Source organism: Myripristis murdjan, chromosome 17 (assembly GCF_902150065.1).
Source record: "Myripristis murdjan chromosome 17, fMyrMur1.1, whole genome shotgun sequence".
NCBI lineage: Eukaryota > Metazoa > Chordata > Actinopteri > Holocentriformes > Holocentridae > Myripristis > Myripristis murdjan.
In genome coordinates this window covers 11,701,126-11,714,183 of record NC_043996.1, presented here as the reverse complement: position 1 = coordinate 11,714,183, position 13,058 = coordinate 11,701,126, and the positions used below count along the sequence as shown (strand labels likewise).

The following is a 13,058-nucleotide window of genomic DNA, read 5'->3' as shown; positions in this document are numbered from 1 at the left end:
TACTTTGCTTTTGTTTGCTTTTTGCTTGTACTTTTGATTTTGAGAAGTGCTTTAAGAATACAGATTGTAAGCGATGATAATGTGTGTGTAGTGACAGCAGGTCCAGCACTCAGGAGGTGAGTGTGGTCACAGTCAGAGGAGAGTTTGACCTGATGTGTCCGGATGCTGAGGATTTGGCTGCACTGGTGGACACAAACCTGAGTGGGCTGAGGGAGCGCTCAGTGTACGCAGTGGCCCTGCTGGATGCCAGCAAACAAACAGGCATGTAGACCCTCACACACACACACACACCTGTTACATATGAAGTATGCATACACCCATTCAGAAATAGACATTTACATATAGAAAGAACCTGTCTATAAACCTGTAGCTGGACTATTATTGTCATTTTCGTACTATTTAACATTTATAATGAGGAAATACTTACAAGCTGACATGAAATCGGTGGTTGGGAAATTGATGACACTTCCAAGATTTCTGCTAGCATTGAGGCTATGTGGTGGTGAGTAGTTGCGTGACTAGATGGTTCCAGATTTCATTCATCTCAGCACATTAAAATGCATATCTGTGACCACCGTCTGGTAATTTCCACCAATGCACAGGGAAAAAATGGATTGAGCCACTGACCACTGTTCATTTGATTCTGTTTAGTCCAGTTTGAGTGCATTACTTTGCACCCTGGAGGTAGCCTCCAATATTCTTGTAGGAAGAATAACTCCCTATTGTCTCTGGTACACAGGCAGCAGTACACAAAACACACACATTGTTGTTTATTGCTTGCTATTATTCTGTAAGTATTTGAATGGCCAAGGGATCACTTCCTCTGTCACTCTCTCCATCTCTCTCTCTGTGCAGAGGACCCCTCATTCCTGGCCTATAAACGAGGTGACCTTTTGGTGATAGAAAAACATGACGATTACTCTCCTCAGCGGAGCTGGAACAGAGCGACTCACGATCGGACCGGTAACAACGGTGCCATCTACATGGATACTGTCCAGTTTCTGCCGACGCTCAGAAGTCCCAATGATGACACACTGGTAAGACTACATTTACTTCATTCACTTACATTTTCACTCATTTGCTATTTATTGTGACTCATGTGCTAAAAGATACACATACACATACACAGGGAGGTGGGAGACATGATTTAAACATGACATATTTAAATCACTGAGCACCTGTAGGCTATGGTATTGCAAGTGACAAAACAACACTTTTTATTAGAAAAGTTGAGAAGTTATTGAGCCCCCTGGGAAAATTAGGTAGTTGCCACAGCAAAACTAACAGGATTATGCAGGGGATGAGGATAAGAATAGAATAATGAACAATAAAAACTCAAAGCATTGAACTGGAATATAAATAATTCAGAGGCCGTATAAAGATCTGCTCCCAACAATTGCAATATTTGAATATGCTGAAATATATCCAGGTGGGAAAAAACAGTGCAGAGACATTAAATATGTAAGTAAGATAAATGTATGCATACATATAAATATAAATGGCGTTAGCATTGTGCAGAATAAAATTATATGTGAGAAGTGTACAGATGGTCACACATATCTAGCGGTGTGTTGACAAGTGCAAAAAAAAAAAAAAAAAACCCTTATCAAAGCCCTTTATCCACAGAATGAGTTCCAGCTGACAAGTACAGTAGAAATGCTGCAGTTTTCTGTTGTCTTCAGTGGTGGATGTGTGAATGTGACAGATCAAACGAGCCCCTCTTGTGGTGTTACTGATAAATTACTTCTAACCCATCAGAGCCTGCTCTGTCCAAGTCCGCAGCAGAGGAGAATCTCACCTGCACAAAGCGCACCACAGAGAGAAGAAACAGTGGCCCCCATGTCTTTAAAAGAGTTTGCGCTTGACTACTTCAGGTAATGAGAAAAAACTATATATATCTTATTATTTTTCTCACCTCTGTCAAACACTAAATAGCACCACTTTGCATCCGGGCAGTCCTTGATAACTGGACAGTCATCATAAAATAAGCTGAACGTCTGGATTTGGTTGGTAATGCTTATTAGGGATACTTTATTTTGCCAGCAAAGCAGTGATGTTGTGCATATTTAAACAATTCAAACTGCTCAGTGCTCAGGGGTTTTCCAGTGTCAACGTCATGACCCAAATGTGGGCGACAAAAAATTTTAATTGGCTCGTCAAAGCTCTCAGAGTGATCTTCATGCCTGCAGTACACAAGCTCATATTAAGCTATGAGCTTATCTACCCTGAATCCTGACTAGCAGGTCCACCTGCTCAGCCTTAACAGGAAGTATGTTAGCTAAAGTGTGCCGCAAACAATATGCCAAGTGGTAATTCTGGTCATTTTTACAATTTCTAACCACAGCTATGTATTAGGGGTTATGAATAAGGATAGAATAATAAACAATAAAAAAACAAAAGCTAAGTCTAATATTATTCATTTCAATAACCTAGTGAGAGCTTATTGCTCTGATCATTTTGGTTGTAGTGACACTGAAAGTGACGTTTTTTTATACAGATAAAGGCTTAGAACTATACCATTCAGGGAAACAATTTACATTTATTAAAAGAAAAGAAATTAGTGAATCATATGAATGTAAGTTTGTTTTAAGTAGTGCAAAAAAAAAAAAAAAAAACACCTCAAAGGAGCATTAGTCATGCGTTAATCTGTCCTTCCCTGTCACCCAGGCCACCAGGTAAGGATGTGGGTCGGCCGGGCGTGTCCAGAGGAGCCGGCAGGGAGAAGCTGTGGGCCTGTTCCAGAGAGCCTCTCAAGCAGCCACTGCTCAAGAGCCTGCAACGCCACTCTGACCTCAGCCACCTGGCCTGCAGTGCCTTCACTGATATCCTTCAAACCAGGGCACCATTTTCTTTGCTTGTTTCCACACCCGTCTAGAGCTGAATAATTAATCCAAACATTGTCTAAAATGCGGTATGGCCAGGTGCAGTAGTCAAATTGCAGGGGCTGCCATTGACAATGAAAATGAAAATCACAATGCTAAAATGATCAATTGTGTTAAAACTGATCATGTCTGTCAAAATAATTGTAATTCTGTATGATTTTTAGGAATTATATCCTTATATCTCTGAGCCCCACACCCATCCGTCTTATTATAAATGTCAACACCTGTAAAAAAAAACTGGGTTGGTTTGGTATTTGCTTTGTTTCCATTTCAACATTTCTGTAGCAACTGTGAGAATTTTCCTAGTGCAGTAGTCTACCGTTGCTGTGTGTAAACTAATATTAGGAAGACTAACAAAGACAAAGAATGTCTTGGTGTGATAATGAAGGCTATAACTCATCCAAAAAAAAAATATTATTCACAGCATTTTATTGGTACGCTGTAATTATACAGCATGTAGTCTAGTTTATATGGTGTGTGTGTGTGTGTGTGTGTGTGTGTGTGAGTCCTTGACCTTGGTTGCCACCTATCATGAAGTATATGGGAGACTACCCCATTAAAAACACCCGCAGCCCTGTAGAACTCTCTGACCAGATCTTCGGTGCAGCCACCCAGAATGAAGCATTAAAGGATGAGATCTACTGCCAAATTATGAGACAGATGACCAACAACAACAACAGGTGCTCCTTTTGTATGTGTGTGTGTGTATGTGTGTGCGTTTGGTGCTCTACATTTGAATGAATTACTAGACAATCAAGAGGCAATATAAGGGCAAAGCCAAGGCATTTCATCTGCTGTCTTTGTCTGTATCAGCCTCCAGTTTTGTTTCCATTTCTACCTGTAACTGTAATCCTTTGTGTATTTCCTACCCTCTCTCTCTCTCTCTCTCTCTCTTTCTCTCTCCTGCTCCCTCTCAGGCTGAGTATGGAGCGAGGTTGGCAGCTGATGTGGCTGTGCTCGGGCCTGTTCCCACCCAGTCAGAACTTGCTGAAACACACCCAGCGCTTCCTGGAGTCGCGGCCCAGAGATCCGCTGGCTGCCGGCTGCTTGCAGAGGCTGCAGGCAATGCTCAGGTTAGACAAACACAAGACTGAGGAATAATGGAGCTCGTGTAATGAGATTACAGTCATGGCAGTCTGTTACGGGGTACTAAGGGTAGCCAGGGTGTATATATGTGTCAGATGAGCAGAGGAAAAATGGCTATGATTATGTGTATTAGAGACAAACACATCACGTTAACTAAACCACATCCACAATCTGAAATAATACTTCCCAAGCTATAACTGATTATTCTGGTGCTGTTGAAATGACAATGGAACACATTGTGTGTTTTTTCACATTATATAGATTAGAATAATCCAGTTGATTAAGTAGGTGATTATGAGTCTATGTGGCTAATCATTGTTCTGTAACTTCATCAGATCCTGCCATATTGTTTATATAGAAAACTAGTAAACAATTTGGACTTGACTTCCTAAAAGAAAGTATGGTTCCCATTTTAGCTATGGATTTATCTTGACCAGAGGGATTTAAAGGGAGTTTACAGATAAGTGTGTGTGAAGGCTAGTGTTTAAATACATAATTTGTAAGTTGCAGTGTTTAATTTATAACTATAGGGAATCTTGAGTGCACATTTGCTGCATATTGTACATATAAAATAAGAAAATCAGTGTTTTGTGGTAAAATGGCAAAGTGATGGACAGTGGTATTGTACAACAAGAAAAAAAGATACTGTCCATTCATATGTGTGTGTAAAATAAAATTTTCTGGGTTTTTTGTTTGTTTGTTTGTTTTTTTATCAGCATGGAGGCAAGGAAGCTGCCTCCTCATCAGGTGGAAGTGGACGCCATCCAGCAGAACAGCATGCAGATCTTCCATAAAGTCCACTTCCCCAACAGCACACATGATGTAAGACACAACACACTTCTATAAACACATAACTAACTTTTCTCAGCTGATTTTGACGCTTATATTTACTTTTGAAACATACAGTGTCACCGGCATTTGGTTTTGCTTTCTTCCATTCACTTACTGGAAGTGGTCACCTTCACCCTGCGGCGCAGCGCTGTGCTGTGTGTCCATGTTCTACAGTTTAACTTAACCACTGCCAGCTGTGCACGCAGTGTGCAGGCTGTTGGAAACACTCTTCAACATGTTTAACCCAGTATCACAGAGTGCAATGTTGCTTCTTAACAAAAGAACGAAAGACTGTAGTTGAAAGATTCAAAATTTGTACAGGGGAAATATTTTGGAAAAGAAACTCAGGTAAAGAGCGGAAATTGTTTATTTATGGTCTTCAGGCCGTTGCTTTTAAAAGTAAAAGTCAATTTCATGCTAGAGAGACATTTGTAATGACTGATGAAATGTGGCTCAGTCTTTATTATTTCACAACTGCTTTTATCAAACTTTTCTTTCATTGTATCTGTTTGTTGGATAATTTATCTGTTTGTTCACTTCACTTTCCTTTATCTTGTTTCTATCAATCTTTGTTATTGTTATTTCCACCCTACATACACCCTACAGCAAAAATGTATTCTTGTGGATAAATGATTTTTTTTTTTTTTTTTAATACATATCTACTTATAAATCGTCAACCATTAAATACTCAGATATTGTCCTGGTTCCTCAGCAGTACACTTACTTGCACTTCCATTGCAGCTATTTGAGGTGACATCAACAACCACCATCAGAGACCTGTGTCGCAGCATCGCCTCTCACCTCAGTTTGAGCTCATCCGACGGATACGGCCTCTACATGAAAACACCAAACAAGGTGGGCCGGGTGGTAATCCTGTCAAAGTACTTTTACCCACAAAGTTCCTGATAAAAAGTTGGTGATCGTCTCATTAGTTAGTTTGCCATCCACAGGAGAAGTTGGGACATTTTCTTATTTGGATGTCATAATGACAATGATGTAACTCGTTTTAAAGTGAGCCTACAAAGTCAGACTTTAATGCATCACTGGATATGTGGAGTGTTTCATCTCTGGATGGTCCAAGGCCTTATGAATGACAATGACTTCTCAAATTAAATGTTTCTCTCCTTGAATATATTTATCCCTTTTTCAACTCCTAGGTCCAGAGCTTGGATGACCAGAGTTATTTGTTTGACAGTTTAAGGCAGTTCTCAGACCAAAATAAGAAAGCCAAAAGGGTCAGAGAAGGTAAAGTGCCATAATGCCATCATCTTCAGTTGTGTCTCTGTGTTTTTCCCCAATTTATAGTTAAAGGTAAATCATTAAAATGTGTATTGTTTCCCAGGCAACACATCCAGTACACCCTACCTGGTGCTCTTTATGAGGAAGCTGTGGTTCAACGTGACTCCAGGGAGAGACCTGATCGCTGATCTCACCTTCCATTTCCCGCAGGTATCAAACTCACAACCTCGAGACGCACTTTATTCCGTTGCTATTTCCATTCACTGTTACTTATTCCAACTGAAAAGGTACAAAACAAGCAACTAATGACGTTCCTAATGACGTTTGCCTGCGTACAGGAGTTGCCTAAGTACCTGCGGGGATACCACAAGTGCACCAAAGAAGACATGATCAACCTGGCCGGCCTGCTCTTCAGAGTCAACGTAGATTCAGACAGGTCGCAGTTTGTCATGATCCCCAAGATGCTGAAGGATCTGGTTCCAGCCGACCAGATGAAAATCATGTCCCCCGATGAATGGAAAAAGGTAGACAGAGAGGGGGAGGATTAAAAATGAATCAACAAAGGCACAAAGAAAAGACAGAGGGAGAAAACAGAGAGGCGAGGGAGAAAACAGATGACATGCTGATTTTTCATATGTAAACATACAAAAGATAAGAAGAGTGGGAGCGGGATTAGGAAGGGCGAGCTAGCTTTTGTAAGGCTGTTTCCAGTGTAGGGGTTGTGCACTCACAGCTGCTGTGTCTGAGTATTATTTCTACTGCTTTTGTGTCCTGCCTGCAGCACATCATCTCCTCCTACAACAAGCAGACCGGCATCACCGTGGAGGAGGCCAAAGTCGCCTTCCTGCGAAACATCTCGAGCTGGCCCACCTTCGGCTGTGCCTTCTTTGAAGTTAAAGTAAGTGATCATGATAGAGTCAGCAGGGTATTATTTGCAGGGAACTGTCTTTCTGGGAGGATATGTGAACTAATTATATCATTTGACATTTTTACTTTGCAGCAAACATCTGAATCTAGCTACCCAAGTAGAATAAATATTGCCATCAGCAAGCAAGGTGTGAACTTAATAGACCCAAAGACTAAGGTACGTAGAGTCACTTCCCTCCACATCACATGTACCTGTGGGCTTCTTCCTCTAACCTGCAACATCTAGATTGTCCTTATCTGCTTAGACAAAGAACTGTTCTATTCTATTCTATTCTATTCTATTCTATTCTATTCTATTCTATTCTATTCTAATCTATTTTATCATGTTTCATCTTACTGTTTTCTGATGTATTCTTTTCTGTTCTGTTCTGTTCTACTCCACCCTGTCTTTTTATGTTTCATTTTATTCTATTCTGTGCTGTTCTGTTCTGTTCTGTTCTATTCTGTCTTATGTTATTCTAGTTTATTCTTTATCTTGTTTATTCTTATTCTTTTCTAGTTTTATCCTGTTATGTTTTGTCTTATTCTATTCTATTCTGTTTTCTCCTACCCTCTTACCTTGTTCTAGCTCATTCTGTTCTACCAATGCTGTTATTTTTTTTTATCCTATCCTATTCGATTCTAGTCGAGTGTATTCTGTTCTGTCCTGTCCTACTCTATTCTATTCTATTTCAGTCTAGTCTAGTTTTATCTATTCTGTCCTGTTCTATTCTATCTTATTCTATTACGTTTCACCTTATTTTTTTCTGTTGTATTCTCTTCTTTTCTATTCTACTCTATCCTATCATTTCACGTTTTATATTATTCTATTCTATGTCATTCCTTTCTGTTTATTCTATTATGGTACCTTGTTCTTGTTTATTTTGTTCTAGTCTATTTTTATATTACTATTTTTATATACTATTTTTATATATGTCTATTTTATCTTACTCTCTTCTGTTCGATTCTATTCTCTCTTGCCTTGTTCTAGTCCAATCTGCTATATCTATCCGGTTATTTTTTATCCTATCCTATCCTATTTGATTCTAATCTATTCTGTTCTTTTGCTATTATATTCTCTGCCATTCTATGCTACGACAATAATACTAATACCACAAGTATTAATACTAATACTACTACTCTACTATTACTACTACTACTACTTCTATTGCAACTACTACTACTACTACTACTACTACTACTACTAATAATAATAATAATAATACATTTGTTTTATCTGTAAAGTGCTTTTCAATGTTACTCAAAAACGATTTATAATAAAAAGAGATAAAATCACATGAAATAAACAATATTTCAAAAAACAAAGTACATAAGTACTATTCTTCTCCATTCTATTATGCCTTACCTTATTCTGGTGTCTTATGTTCTTATCTGTTTTATCCTATTATGTATTTTCTTGTGACATTCTGATCCATCCTGTTCTGTCGGACTAAAAAAACATCAGAGCCTAACAATGAATTGAACCTTTCAGGAGCTGTTGGTCATGCACCCGTTCAGTCGCATCACCAACTGGTACAGCAGCAGCAGCTCCTTCCAGATGACCATCGGCAACCTGGTGAGGGGCAACACCTTCGTCTGTGAAACCTCACTGGTGAGTGTCCGATCCAGCCAACACCCGTTACTGTTCTTTTTGACTCGATCGCATTAACCGCGCTGAGAAAAAATGAACGACAACGACTTTACTATGAAAAGTTCGCTGATAAAACATCTCGGCTCTCTCTCTTTTTCAGGCCTACAAAATGGATGACCTTCTGAAATCATATATCAGCATGTATGAGAAGGAGAGGCAGGCACTTCGACCAAGGCACCAGATGTTTTCTTGAGGATTTCATGAGAAAGAAGAGGACAGATTGAATAGCCTCTCTTCATATGCAACCTTGAGTTACACCTAGTATGCCGAACACTTAACCATAATACACACTCCCAACAAAATGAATTAATAATACATCTCATTTTCAGTGTAACGCTCTTGATTGTGGGAGTTGTTTTGTGCCTAGAGGATTTATCAAGGATTTATATGAATGCATTGTGTGTCCAACGATATCTTGAGACATTTTTGCCTGTGATCGCCTCCTTCAAATATTGCCATCAACAACCATTTCAGTCACAGAGAAGCTGTTGAACCTGATGTCCACTCTTAAGGATACATTCAAGGAATAATACCTCCCACACTGTTGCCAATTGAGTCATCTTGTATTTATTTTTGGATCTTTTTTGTATATCAAATAGGAATCACAAGAAGCACTGGTGTAGTTAACATAGGCAGGGGAAACCACAACGACTAAACAGACAAAGAGGATAATTTAATCAAGAGAAAATCCATGAAAAACTTGGTCACACTGCTCCATCTCTGGAAAGCGCAGTGCAAAAAAAAAAAAAAAAAAAAGCTGCATTAATGGCTCAGCGTCGTCTTTTCTAATTTATTTTGCTGTGTGTGTTGCCTTGTGTTTGAAGACACTGCTGAGGAGTGATTGGTTGGTACATGACGCTGTTCAAGTATATCTACCGTAGATTTTAGCCGTTATTTTGAATTTTTAATGCTTGAAGCCCCTGTTTGTAATTTTGGTGACATCTTTCATAATAAACTGTACATCCCCTGAAATATTTCTCAAACACTGTCAGTTCCTGCTTTTTTTCTCAACAATAGTTAGATCGCCACTTCCTTTTATTCCTAATGCAGATTTCTAGTTTCTTGCTTTCTCTTTGCATTGTTTGCTGACTTTTTCCACTCTTGGCATTGCTGAATTGAGGTTATGGTTGATCAGTAAAAGGGATTATGAGGTCTACAATGTGTTCCAGCACCAACTTGTGACATGTTGATACATGCACACTAACATCCTATTATAATCCAACATACTCAAGTATTCCACTTTTGAACTGGCTCAGGTAAACATGGTATACAAAATCCTTAATAAGTTCGTAAGTATGTGTCCATGCATGTATGTGTATATTTTCCTATATATTAAGAAACCTTGTGATGAGATTTTAGGTGGTCCTCACAAAGAAAAAAGCCTAATTTTGACTTAATAAGTTGGTTATGGCTGGGATAAGGGAAAAGCTGTAGAGATTGAATGTAAGTCAATACAACATCCCAACAAAGATAGAAAAAATAAAGAGTGCCTATGTATAAACAGACTCCGAGGCCAGCTCAAGCCAGTCATTTGGCTCTGTTTGGGCTTTTCTTTTCCTCCTCAGCTCTCTCTGCTCAGGTGTAAACAAGATGTGTGCATGTGAAAGACCTCATGCTTTTGAACTCAAGGCGATGCTGCTAATGAGCCACAGCAAAATTGCACTCAAAGTAAATATTGCTGTGGCCTTTTTGATACTTCATCTTTCATTAAATGCTATTTATAGATGCCCCCTCTCCATTTACCAGCACATGCTCTTAATTGGTCTTGTGATGTTGCATTAGCTCAATTACTGCTGTCAAATAATCCGGGAAAACGCTGACTCCGTTGTAAGCACAATTCTCATCTCATAACTCATGCTGTGCAAACTTGACCCGTGCAATGAATACATCAAACGCATTTACCTCTTACAATTATTTTGCTTTGCGCCCTCCAACTAGGAATAACTGTTGAAATGAGCTGTGGGAAACTATTTTGAGAAAATAAATGACTACAAACAATAATGGGATGTTTTGTGCTGTTTGTATAGTAACTATAGTTAATAGCCCAAAAATTAACACCTCAGAAATTCTGTCCTACATTGTGAGGGTAAATATGTGAACTCAGGATGATGTCATTGTAACTTGGTCAAAATATCAAAAATGCTGTTGGGAATTTCCGAATATCATTGTTAAAAATATGAAAGATGAAATACAAACTATGCATTGATAGACTTGCCTCTGTGGTTACTCACTTGTTTTCAATTCATTTTTATTCACAGACCTTAATCATTAGTATTTCCTCTAGTCCTTATCTGTTTAGTAACTTACTTCATATCCATGTAGACTCACTTCATATTGATCAACATATTTAATTGTTTATTTACTTACCTACTCATGTCTGTATATGGAATACATTCATTTGTAATGCAGAAATAATAATAATGATAATGATAATGATAATAATGCAGTTAAATTCAAAATGAGAAATAAGCATATACTGTAGCATAATTCCAACTGCACAATATATCAAGTAGGTTATTCTATTCTATTCTATTCTATTCTATTCTAAATGTAATTATTCTTTTCATTCACTCCCAGAACAGTTATACAACAGTACAAATAAAACAATCAAAATGCATGGCCTGCCTACATTTTAGTATGGTCTACTGCTTCCTCTCAGGCCTGTTGTACCATTATGTGTACCTACATTTTGTATTTTCAAAATGCCTTTGACATTTTTTTTTCTTTTGGAGGAGGTGGGAGCTTACTTTGTTACTCAAAAAATTAAAAAATTGGTGCCCTCAGACAAATCTTGTCAGAGATTACAGGCTTGTGTTTTGACATCCAGAAAATACCATTTAGCAAATCAAGCGAAGTAATCCAAAACACCTGTCAAGTGATAGAAAACAATTTCAGCATTAAAGCCAAGACATTCATGAAGTGACACACCTTCTGTGATGGGTTTACAATAATAACTTCTTTTCTCTCTCTCTCTCTCTGCCTCTCTTTCTCTTGTGAATTTACAGTATTTTCAAACAACACAGGCTCCCTATTAGGATACAGCAGAGTGTCTTTTCTTCACAGGCTATGTGGGCCATTTTCAAAATGGCAGCCAACACTCCCAGTTTTCCATGGGACATTCGATGCTCCTGGAATGCCCTGGCTGCAGCTTGGATGTCACCAAGCCACCACTTCCCTCACAACACAACTCCAATTACATACCTGAACTGATGGCACCAAATCGTGTGTGCATGTGTGAGTTGTGTAGTATAGTGTGGAGTTAAGTGTAAGTGTAGGGTAAGTGTAGTGTAGTAGACTGCTTATACAACCCTCCTCATTGCCTGTCAAGACTATTGCTCTGTTACCATGGAAACCATGTGACCAAAAAAATCAGGTTACCATGGGCAGGTGCATATGAGGTGCAATACGATTGTTTGTGCCTCAATCTGTTTCCTGATGCAATCTGACTGCAAGGGAAACAAGGGGTTGACAGAGAAAAGAGCCACACATATGCCCAGTTATTTATATGCTTGAGAGCTTTAGTGGAATCAATCAAATCATCATAGAATCTACATGGGACTCTATTACCAGACATGGCATTGTTTTTTTCCCACAGTATTATTGCATAGGGTGTCCGGGTACCCCCCTCCTTCTCCCTTTGCTCCCCACCTTCCCTTTTTGGATATGCCTGCTATCTATAAGCCTCTGCGGGAAGTTGGTGAAAATTTCCACAAGGCTGCCTGATATCAGGACACGGACACGGACACACACACACACACACACACACACACACACACACACACACACACACACACACACACACACACACACACACTTATTGACACTCAACTCACTGCTTGGGTTAGAGCAACTCATTTTTGTATCTGATGTGAATGTAAAGTGAGCACACTAAGATGTAGAATGTAGGCCAAACAGTTGAATGTCAGTAAGAATGTATGTGCATCTGTGTGTGTGTGCATGTGTGTGTGAGTGTGCATGTGTGTGTGTGTTTGTGTGTGGTGCCCTACAAGGCTTTTTGATGCACTGCACCAAATTTGGAACAAAAGACCTTATAGCCCAGACCACATCACTATCTTCCCACCTGCACCCTGCACCCCTCCCAGCAACTTGTATTTCAACACTGAACAATAGCATAGCAAGACCATAGCCCCGCCTAACACACTCGCACTCTCACACACACTATCTCTCTCACACACACGCGCACACACGAGCGCGTGCATAAACGCATGCATACACAACGATCGCACCCCTTGTAACTGATGTAATGAGTTTTAGTGTATATGGACAGCTGTAAGTACAACATATTAATACATCTAATTACTACACACGTCTTGATTGGGTGTTTCATTAATATATGTTACACTGTTATATATCCTATATCACAGTTCATATTTTAATAACTTCATGATTACTGAGAGATAGAGGACGTCTCGCAGTGTATTTCCTCACATGCTCCTCAAGCA

The 13,058-nt window shown here is 39.1% G+C and overlaps 1 protein-coding gene across 1 annotated transcript in view; it reads left to right on the top strand.

Moving 5' to 3' along the window:
* LOC115375646 (unconventional myosin-VIIa-like) overlaps positions 1–9,413 on the top strand; it is a 29,634-nt gene extending 20,221 nt beyond the window's left edge. The window contains 15 exon segments of the mRNA XM_030075119.1: positions 92–261; positions 856–1,037; positions 1,759–1,874; positions 2,668–2,822; positions 3,409–3,562; positions 3,800–3,955; positions 4,685–4,790; positions 5,541–5,654; positions 5,957–6,049; positions 6,111–6,248; positions 6,377–6,562; positions 6,820–6,936; positions 7,039–7,122; positions 8,437–8,556; positions 8,696–9,413. Of these exon segments, the coding sequence (XP_029930979.1) occupies positions 92–261; positions 856–1,037; positions 1,759–1,874; positions 2,668–2,822; positions 3,409–3,562; positions 3,800–3,955; positions 4,685–4,790; positions 5,541–5,654; positions 5,957–6,049; positions 6,111–6,248; positions 6,377–6,562; positions 6,820–6,936; positions 7,039–7,122; positions 8,437–8,556; positions 8,696–8,788 (1,984 nt within the window). The 3' untranslated portion in view covers positions 8,789–9,413.
* Positions 9,414–13,058: the final 3,645 nt, after the last annotated feature.